The sequence below is a fragment of the Falco punctatus genome, assembly GCF_963210335.1.
Source record: "Falco punctatus genome assembly, chromosome: 9".
Taxonomy (NCBI): domain Eukaryota; kingdom Metazoa; phylum Chordata; class Aves; order Falconiformes; family Falconidae; genus Falco; species Falco punctatus.
The window spans coordinates 43,219,218-43,230,028 of record NC_137589.1 but is presented as its reverse complement, the minus strand read 5'-3'; the positions used below and the strand labels follow the sequence as shown (position 1 = coordinate 43,230,028).

The following is a 10,811-nucleotide window of genomic DNA, read 5'->3' as shown; positions in this document are numbered from 1 at the left end:
GTAGGAAGCGAAGGAATGGGAGTCATTCAACCCCCTAAACATAATAAACCCCTCAAAGATAGAGCTTTTCCCTTAAAATAAGAGATCGGGGGGAAACGTGCGCAAATCAGAGGAAAATTAAGCATAAAAGCACCCCAAAAGATTAAATAAAACCGTGGGGAAAGGCATGAAACTGTTAATTATTAATAATATGCATAGTAATAGTAATGCTTGGGTGGAATGAACGGTACTGCTCTTGCAAGAAAACAGAAAGATAGACCAGCCTTTTGGTAGCGTCCAGGAACTCCTTCCCTTCCCCCAGCCTGTCCGGCCTTCCAAAGTTTTTATGAAGAGGTGAAGTATGCTTTTATACAGATAACATTTTGGCACAGGGAATTTTTTGTCTGCAGAATGGAAGTACAAACACCAAAGAATCCAATTCTGTATTATTTTTCAGGTATAATATCTACACTGGTGTAGTCTTTATAGCACTTATATATAAAAAACTCCAAACAAACAACTTCTAGTTACTTTAAATTATGATTTTAAAAAATAATTTTTATATGAACACTGGTTTTGCAAACATAGCAAATAGAACTAGAAGATGTGTTTCAGGCAGACGGATGGATGCACAGTTGTATAACTTTACCACTTTTTATCTTATGTCTGCTGATGCGTAGTACTTGTGTATTAATACATTTAGATAATAAAAAGATGCATCCTTCTAACCAACGTTAAGCTAGCAAAGTGGAAGAGATTTCTGAAGTGAGTTAACTGATTCAAAGTTTTATGTATACTACTTTTTCGTTAAGAAAAGATAATTCTGAAGTGAAATCACCCCTTCCTTTGGTTAAATGCTGCCTTGTAAACTGATAGGGGCATATGCAAGAAAGATGTCTGTTCTCGGGTTTTGAAACTTCATCAGTATGTGTTATTTCTTTTAATGCTATGTAGAAACCTACTCAAAGGTGATAGTGCGAATATTTAATCCGGAAATACTGGCTGAAAAACAGCCTTTATACTGTAAGCGTAGGACGTGATTTCTTATTTAAACAGTTCTGGTTTTCTTTGGAAAAGTTAGTATTTCTCCGTGCAATTTAACAGTATCAAACGATCTTTCCCGGAATAAATATCATGGCGTGAGACCTTTATATATCTATATATAATGTGTACGCATACACATGTGTATATAACAAATAGTGGGACAGAGTGCTGGATCCTTAAATACCATTTCTGGATCTCAGAATACTTTTCTTAGCGGAAAAGCAAAGCAGAAAAATTGTATTTCATTTAGAGTGGATTTACAAGAAACTATTTTGGTTATAAAACGATCCCTAATCAGAGTTCAGTTAATGCCTTAAAGAAATAAGCTATCAGTGCACTGGTGTGGCTGACGTACCAATGTAGTGCCATAATTTTATTTATATGTAGTTCTGATAGTAGAAATGGTGTAGTGCAAACAGTGCTTATAGCGATGGGATTTTGTGATGTCTGCAAGTACTGGATGAAAGTAATCGGTCTAGCATGTGCTGAAAAAAATAGCTTCAGTTCCTTTCGATTCTTCCCTGTTAGTTCTCTTTTCTTTTTGATTTGCGCAAGGACTTAAGGCTGTAGAGGAGGTAAAAGTAAACAAACAATTCCCCCCGCCCCGAAGCAAAACAAACTGCGAGTTTGTCACATCTGTAAAAAAATGTTTCGGGTTCTCTTGCACAAGAACAAATCTGCAGTGTGCTTTTGTGCAACGCAGATAATAGTAAGTTTGGAACGAAGTGGACAGCAGCGCATTGCAAGGTCTGCCACAAACACTGCTCCACTCTGAGCCTCCCCTCTTGAGTACTGGTTTAAGGTGCCTGCTAAAATAAATAAGCGTGCTTAAACGGTTTTCGATATTTTTCTGTCTTTCTTTTTTTTGGTAAAGTTGACAGAATATGTATGTGTTTGTTTTTTGCAGGGTTTCGATTGGATTGCGATTTGACACTAAACTATTAAATTATATAGGGGTTACATTTAGTTTTATTGCTTCCAAGTTTATCCCAGCATAATCTAAAGTGCTCTGTTGTTTTTCCCCCACTTTCTTTCCTACACGTTTCCCACTATTTCGTTTTCTTGATAAAACATTCTGCACCTCGGATTTAGCAATGCTCATTCCCTCCGTAGTTTTATTTATTGATCCCTTTAGTCCTTTGGGTCACAGCAGATTTGGATACGTGTTGTTTGGAACCAGCTTGCAAGGAGAGCTGTGTCTGTAGCACTGTGACTACTAGGGGGTTTGATCGTAATTCACTTGGAATTTTATAGCTATGAAAATACACACACAGACACGCTCCACATACACACACTCATAGAGCAGTAACTATGCAGACACTCTCAGTATGTCCATAATAATACATTTTAGAATTAACTATCTGTGATTATTGCGCCTGTTTGTTGAACAGCATCTTTTCTTGTTCTGGGGCTGGAAACTCAAAAAGAAAAAAAAGCTGGGTCTGATCCGGACGCCTCCCCTAAAACCCGGGGTGTTTTTCTTCTCGCCTCGCCTCCCTCCCGCCCCTCCCGGGAAGGTGGGCTGCTGCCGGCCCCGGGGACCCGCGCTGTCGGGGCGGCCGGGCGCGGGGCCCCGCGCAGCCAAGCCCCGGCAAGGGAGAGGGGAGGACCGGCCCCGGCCGGGCAGGGGGAGGGGGAGCCCAGCAGAGCGCAAGTTTCTCCCTCTCGCTAACGGTTTGTAATTGTTTTCCCCCAGCAGACCATGCCTTCCATCAGCAGTGACAGGGCTGCCCTATGCGCCGGCTGCGGGGGGAAAATCTCCGACCGTTATTACCTCCTGGCTGTGGACAAACAGTGGCACATGCGCTGCCTGAAGTGCTGCGAATGTAAACTGAACCTGGAGTCCGAACTCACCTGTTTCAGCAAGGACGGCAGCATCTACTGCAAGGAGGATTACTACAGGTACAGCCCGCCCTCAGACACCAGCCGGGGGGGGGCGGGGGGGACCTGCTGGCGGCCCCCCAGGCTGAGCAAACCCCGTCCTGAGGGGACTGCGAAGAGGGCCCGTGGGCATGCCGCCCCCGTGGGGCAGGCTGTGGGCTCCTGAAACCTCCCACTGCAGGGGAGGACTCGTGGTGGGGCTGGACCCACCCGTGTTCTCGGGAGGGGGCACAGCTGCCACCAGCCTGCTCGCGGATTCCGGGGGCCTCAGGCAGCGCCCCCCCCCCCCCCCCCCCAGGCTTTCGGGCTGCGAATGGGAATGAGGGGCCGAGGGGGCCAGGCGTGATTCCTGCCCGAGGCGAGGACACGGCCAAGCGCGGAGCCCCCACCAGAGGGCTCGCCCTGCCGCCCCACGCGTGCCCCTTTGCGGGGATGCCGGGCTGGGGCCGACCCCGGGCAAGCTGTCCCGGCCGGCGGCGGGGCTCCCGCGCCGGGCCCGAGCCCGCTCTGGCCCCGGGTAGGCTGGCGGGGCGGGAGCTGCGCTGCGAGGTGGGGAACGGGTCGGAGACCCCGCCGGCCTGGGGAGCGCGGCCGCTCCGCAAACGTCCCGGCGTTGTGCAGCTGCCCTGGCTGGGGCGGCCGCCCCGGGCCCTGCAGCCCCTCTCCCTCTGCCGCCCTCCGGGCGGACCCGACGAAGGGCGGGGGGGAGGGGGGGGATGCGCCTCTCACCGTCTTCTCTGGCCGTTCTGTTTTGCAGGAGGTTCTCGGTGCAGAGATGTGCGAGATGTCACCTGGGGATTTCTGCCTCCGAGATGGTCATGAGGGCCAGGGATTTGGTATATCACTTAAATTGCTTCACTTGCACCACTTGCAACAAGATGCTGACCACCGGCGATCACTTTGGCATGAAGGACAATCTGGTGTACTGCCGCCTCCATTTCGAGACTCTCATCCAGGGGGAGTACCAGGTGCATTTCAATCACTCGGATGTAGCCGCTGGGAAGGGCCCGGCTTTGGGAGCAGGCTCTGCCAACACTTTGGGACTGCCTTATTACAACGGCGTGGGGACTGTGCAGAAGGGGAGACCCCGGAAAAGGAAGAGCCCAGGGCCTGGGGCAGATCTAGCAGCCTACAACGCAGGTAAGAGACCCCCATCTTCCCCCAGAACATTTCAAACGGTTTGTTTCTGTTTGCTTCCAAAGGGGGATTTCCGTTTATTTTAGCTTAAACCGTTAATAATAGTTTAGCTGCAGCATAATTATTGAGATCAAGTGCTGTCAAACTGCAATTACAGAAGCTAATATGTTAGCATTTTTCACTTCAGCTGGAAATAAAATGTTTTGAAGCAAGGTCATCTGATTAAGGAGGGGGAGAAGGGGGAGTCTAGCCTGAAATAAAATCTGGAAACCAGAGACTGTAAGTTAGCACTTCAGAGAGCTGTGAATTTTCTTTAGTAGCTACACGCAAAGGCTGCTGATGGGTGAATTGTTCTGCCCTTGTCCTGAGCTCTTGCAACTCGTAGTTTTGGGAGGGAAGAGCGAGGGAGTGAGGAGGAAACCGGCTGTTTCCCACGGAGCTGCCGTGGGAGCGAGTGGGAGTGCAGGCGGCCGCGGAGCCAGGGCAGGGGCTGCAGGCAGCAGGTGTCCTCAGGCAGCCTCGAGCTGCTCGTACCATGGCACTTTCGGCTGGGGGTTCTGTTCGTCGGATGTGGCTCCAGAAAGAGTCGGGAAACTCACAGCATCCCCTTTGCAAAGCCTCCCCGCGCCGCAGCCCCTGCCTCCTGACCGAGAGCAGCAGCGGGAAGGCAGGGAGCGAACCTGGCAGCAGCCGCAAGCCTGCAGTCTCTGCTCCAGCCCTACCTCTCGGGCGCTCTGCATTGAGCTGCAAACTTTCTGATGTGTTTCCTCGTTTAACCTCTCCACCACCACAGCACTGTAATTTTGCAGGCAAAGGAATTCGAGTACTCTCCTGCCCCCCCACCCCCCATCCCTGCTTCCCCCCTTCCCCTCGCTCTTTCACCCATGTAACTGCCCACCAGAACGGCTGCGATCACTGGGTCTTCCAGCCTATAACGCAGCACCGCTCCTTGCGCGCAACAAGGAAAAGTGTTTGGACAAAATAAAATTCTTAGATCGTGATTTTATTAGAAGAATTAAAGGCAGAGGTGGGGTTTACTTCAGGTTCGAGTTTCCCCGCGCTGCGCGCCCAGCCCCGGAGACGACGCTCGCTTTGCCTCCTTCGTGGTGCTGCTGCAGTGTCGCCTGCGCTTCTCCGCGGTTCCGGGCTTGTTTGCTTTTTTTAATCTACGAAGTTCAGACATGTTTCCTAGGGTGTAGATTTGCCTTTAACACCCACCCCCCATCCCCCCGCCCACGGAGAGGGCGTTAGGTAAAGTCCGTGTTTGTGGGGGTCTGTTTGGAGCCGCACCTCTGCGCTCCCCGGCCGCAGCTCGCAGCTGCGGGATGCGCTGCGCTTCTGCCCGCCCTGCGCGGAGCAGAGCGGGGGGGAGGGGGGACGACGAACACGCGTGGGAGAGCGGGGGGGTGTCTCGGGCGGGTCCGGTGGTCTGCCAGCACCGAGGGCTGCGGGCGCGGGGGAGGCGACCGCGCAGGGAGAGGCTGCGGGTGTTTTGCGCCTAAACCAGAGTAACAATAGCGACGAAACTGAGTGGTTTGCACTGAAAATGGCAGGGAGAAAAGGCGCATCCCTAACTGGCAAACGCACCACGGGAACAAAATTGCCAGCTATTATTGGTTTAACTAATTACTGAATAATTTGGAAACAGCGCAGGAATCAGTAGAAGTCCCGGTGGTGAAGGTTGATGAAAGGTGTGTGTGCAGTGTTCTCGCGAGTAATAGTTGAGCTTTAAAACATACATAAAATATGCATCTTGCCCGTTTAAAAACGTCTCCTTTTTGGAGGTATTAGGTTTTAATTGTCCTTCCGCTGTCTCCCTGCTCAGGGCAGATGTTCAGATTCAAAGGACCTGTAAACTGAACCAGCAGCATCTGTCCTGGATGGGAGCACAGCTTGAAAAAGTCTTACTGCTCTCTGACTTCCTAGATAAACCGTCTCTCATTGTATTTTTTAAAATTCGTTTTCAAAATAACTGCCCTTCGATTTTTTGGTCTTTACAATCTTTGTTCAGAGCCTGCAGCTGAAGAGATTTTCCTTGAGGAACCTTTGACTTCTTTGCTTGAACTGTTTATCTACTTAACTATTTATTAAACCAATAATCGACTAATTTATACGATAATAAGTGCCATTGATCTTGGAAATCAGACCAGGTTGCCTGCCCGTTGATGTAAAATTTCACAAACTGGCGAATTATTGCAAAGCCTTCGATTTGGTGCCTTTGAAAGGGAAACCGTTTAAAAGTGTGATAGCTTCTTTTTTATTTTTAAATGGAACTTGTCATTTCCTTCTCAGAAATGCACAATCTTGTCCTCTGAGGGATCTGTTGCTGATAGTTTGTGTAGAATACTTTGTGTAAATAAATCTACTCCCAGAGGTGATGGGAAAAGGGGGACCTGTAAACTTAGGGGTTTAGGTAGAGTTGAGACTGGAATTATTTCGTAAATTGCAGCAAATATTCATCTGCAACACGAATTGGACTGACTTTTTTTTTTTTTTTTTCTACTTAAACGAGACTCTTTGCACGGGGATGATGGGTTTTAGATGTGGATAGAGCCTGACAAGTGGAAAATAGCTTAGAAGGATGCTGAAACTTCAAAAAGATTTCTTTTTCTTTCTTTCTCCTTTCTTTTCTTTTTTTTTTTTTAAGTGTGTTCCTGTGATCATAATTTCTTCTTTCACTTGTTGGAATAGAGTTTGATGGGGTTTTTTAGGTCAGTAAATCAATGGCTGAAAGCTTGCTGAACACAGAAGCACCTGTAAAGAATTCTGAATACTCCCTTTGTGCATTAGACCCCAAACCTCCCACAGCCTGCTGTATTTTGTTCATTTGTACCTGGTCTGTCTTTAATATGAAGACATTAAAATATCCCCGCAAATGACAGATGTATTGCGCAAACTTGGGCCACGACGAGCTGGTAAAATACCATGATCTGTGCAAACGGCGAAGGTTGTAAGCTGTATTCCCCTTCTTTCCTAGCAGGAAGATGGAGCGTTCCAGTAGGAAGGTGCCCGAGCGCCCGGGCTGGGTGCGCGCCCCCGGCGATGGGGACGGGGCGGCCGGGCTGGCCCCGCTCCCGGCACGGGTGGCCCCGGGGTGCGGGGGCTGGGTCGGCCTTTGTCAAAAGGCTGGTGGGTTCTCTGTGTGTGTGTGTCGTCGCCGTCGCGCCCAACCTCCCCCCACCCCACCCCCTCCCCCCACCCCCAACAAAAAAGAGGGAAAATGCCGGGAAGTTGTGAGGAGCGAGTTTCTCCTCTTCGTCGCGTCTCCCCGGACGGACAGCCCAGAACAAGCTTTCCTGTGGCTGCCGCTACCGAGCGGGCGAACACGGGTCGCACCTTAAAAACGGGGGTCTCGCAGCGGCCTCCTAAGAAAAAGAAGAGTTCCCTCCTTCCCCCCCCCCCCCCCCCCCTTCCTCCTGCTTCTCTCCCTCCTCCTCCTCCTCTCTGCCCCCGGCGCGGTCACCTCGCGGGCTCCCCGGCGCGGTGCATCTGGCCCCTCCCCGGGGGCTGGGGCTGGGGTCGGGGCTGGGGCAGGCGGAGGGGCTGGGGTCGGGGCTGGGGCAGGGGCAGAGGCAGGCAGGGGGCTGGCGCTGCTCGCTCCACGGAGGGTGAGCGGGGGGCCCCGGGAGCGCTCCCTCCCTGCCGGGGGTCCCTGGGGAAGGGCGCGGCGGGCCGAGCCCCACGGGGAGCGGAGCGGCCCCGCCGCCAGCCCCTTCCCTCGGCCCGGCGGCAGCGAGGAGCCTGGCTCGGCCGGGACTGCCCGGGTTAATAGCGACGCTCAGGGAATTACCGCGCACTCGCACCAGCCATTCACGCCATTCACTTGGCTTAATTGAGGGGAAAAGCCCCGCACGGCCGGTGCCGCCGCGGCCCCGCTCCGGACCCTTTGTTCGCCCGCCCCGGGCGCCCCCTCGGGGACGCGCCGCCCTTCTGTCGGGTCGGCCGGGGGAAGGAAGGTGACTCATCCCTGCGCTGCGCCCCTCTCCCGGCCTGGGGATGCTTGGCCTGGGAGGCAGTCGCTGCTTCAGACGGGCCTCATCTCCCCCTTCCCAGAAACGCTTCCCGAGCTGTCACGATTGGGGCAGCGCTGCCTTGGCCGTGGCTCGGGAGTACCCTGCCTGCTCCCAGTGCCACAGCTTCACCCCCTTCCACCCCAGCTGCAGGGAGGAGTTCAGGAGTCTGCCTTCGCCAAGTGTCTCCTTCCACCAGGGAGAAAGACTGCCTCTGCTCCTGCCCCAGTGCCGTTCGGAGGGCCCTGTCTCATTTCTGTCGCCTTCAAAGCTGCGGGTGCCACAAAGTCCTTTACACCTTCTGCCGAACAACAAACAGGGCTGCACCCGTGTCTGGTCTGGTTAATCACAAGTTCCCTCTCCAGGCAGCAGCAGGTTAAAACATCCCCTTGACTCTTATTACTGAAGGGGAGTGTGTCCCTGAGCCACTGAATATGGAGAGCTGATGCATGCACCAAATGTGTCTCTTGTTTCATCATTCTTTCAGAATCAGGATTAGTTTGCTTTCTTTTTGCGTAATTTAACATGTCAAACACAAGCTACTAGGAACAAAAGTTCCCCCAAAGGAAATTTACTCTTCCCTATCTTCTTCATGTACTATCTACTTAGCGACCTACCAACCACTAAGCACATGCTTTGCCCTGACATGTGGGGGCTCTGGCCATCTGGGTGTGAAATGGTGCTCCTGAGTTTTCCTTCTTCACACAGTGTTTGTTACAAAGGTAACAGCATACTCATGTTGCTCCTTTTAGGGACACTGTTGGGCATTATTCTGCAGGGCATAGTTTGGTCACCAGTATCAAAATACAATGTTTTAATCTTAGTGTCTAGCGATGCTTTCTGTGGACATCACCATCTTGTGGCCAAGTGGACATTTGTGTCACGGTGCTGATGGAGGAGGCTGCAAGAGCTGGCCTCTGGTGAGACCAGCCGGAGGACTGGAGGGCAACGGCCTGGGTGTGGGGACTGGGGGAAAGGCACAAGGGCCTTAGAAATGTTCTAGGGACAAAAAAGAGACTTGGCACCACTTCAAAATTTGTTTTATCACAGAACAGAAATTAAACATTAGTTAATTTATGACTCCTCTATTCAACTGGAATTTTACCAATGGTATTTCTGAACTCCCAGCAGGAGCCTGCAATTGAATGGAAATCTTACGTGTGGATAGTTCAACAATTCCTTTGGAAGATACACAGGGACACCACAAAGAAACGGGGGAAAAGTGCCTGAAAAACAGAGGGTTGCTTGAGGAGCATGTACAGTGTTAGTCTTACACCATGATGCCTTGTGCAGAAACTCATCAGCTCTTAAAACCTTCACATGCTTACATCCTTGGCCTGTTCCCGTATCCCTGTGCCTGCAACGCCCATAGATATTTCAGATTCTGTGAGAGATGCATATAATATTAGACCTAATATAATACACTTCGGAAGATGTGCCAGGCATTGCAACCAAATATGAGAGGGGAATTGGCATTAACTAGGAATATTTATGTCTTATTGGGTGATGCCTGGGGGTACCCAAACCACTTGTGCCAGAAAACAAACAGCAGGCACCCTTGCACACTTTCAAATTCATTCTATAACTTTCCCCATAGAAAAGGACAATATGTTGCCAATCTCAAATGGTACGTATTTACTGTCATTTTAATATTATTTTTATTTAGTAGATGAGGAGGTAAAATTATGAGAAATGCAATAAATTGTTCATTGTCCTATCAGGGCTCGGATAAAAGCTGATACCATTTCTGGGAGGGTTTAGAATCACTTTTATTTCCTTGGATCCTGAATGTGTCTCATTCTCTATGGAACAGGTTAAAATCCAGCTACTCGCAGCCCTAGGGTTTGTTTTGTTGCATATTAACATGAACAGACCTCAGTCCTTCAGACAGATATTTTGATGTGTTTCCTCCTAAGTCTCTGCCTTATTATTTCTGGGAGGGTTTAAAAGCATTTAAGATAATACACAGAGGTCTTTTCCATTACTAATATCTAAAATTCTGTGAGTACAGCTTAAAACCAAGCACTGCTTGGTTTTACATTTCCATAATAGAATTTGTTATGAGCAATATAATTTCAGTTACTTATCTCAGTATTCTTTACATCAGGAATTGTAGCTATGAAGGAGACTGGAGCACATGGGATGACCCCAGTTTGGCAACTACATCTCCGTTCTTGAACTCAAAAAGGTTTTGCTACATTCCATCCAGCTCCATTAATACTGCATTTTTACTATCTGCTTTTAAGTGTTTTAAATTCAGGTGCTTCTAGTCTTTCCATGCTGCAGGAAAACAAGCAGAAGTGCTTCTTGTTGCTAGAATTTGGCACAAGGTCCTTAGGTCTGGAAAGGATTTATACAAATGTACGCACATGCATGCACACACGCACACACATTTATATGTACAGCATAGGTTTTTTTAAGCTGCTTTTTAAATTATAGGAGTACAGAAACACACAGAAAAGATTGAGGCTTTGGACACTTTCTACACATCTATTAAACAAACATCCTTTTTGGTCTTCAAGCTCAATTTTTGCAGGCCTTGCTCTAGATTGTGCCATATCTTTTTGGAAGGCTTTGAAAAGCTGAAGTTTGCAAAGCAGCTACTGTACATGCTGCAAAACTGCTGTTTATAGAATCTGTATGCATTTTTACTTATGAGTGCATGCAATTTGTGTATATTTTTTAAAACTTTTTTTTAATGTGTGCCTTTCAGTATTTGTATGTTTTCATTAGGGCTGAAACCCTCTGATTGATAGCATG

At 49.5% G+C, this 10,811-nt stretch overlaps 1 protein-coding gene across 4 annotated transcripts in view; it reads left to right on the top strand.

Annotated features, from left to right (window-relative positions):
• The window catches only part of LHX2 (LIM homeobox 2), a 37,413-nt gene that overhangs the window by 16,968 nt on the left and 9,634 nt on the right, over positions 1-10,811 (top strand). For 3 of the 4 annotated variants that reach the window (XM_080402506.1, XM_080402503.1, XM_080402505.1), the window contains 2 exons: positions 2,720-2,925; positions 3,662-4,044. In XM_080402506.1, coding sequence (XP_080258632.1) covers positions 2,726-2,925; positions 3,662-4,044 — 583 coding nt within the window. In that variant the 5' untranslated portion in view covers positions 2,720-2,725. The remainder of the gene's footprint in view (positions 1-2,719; positions 2,926-3,661; positions 4,045-10,811) is intronic. The other variant, XM_080402504.1, reaches the window with a different exon arrangement.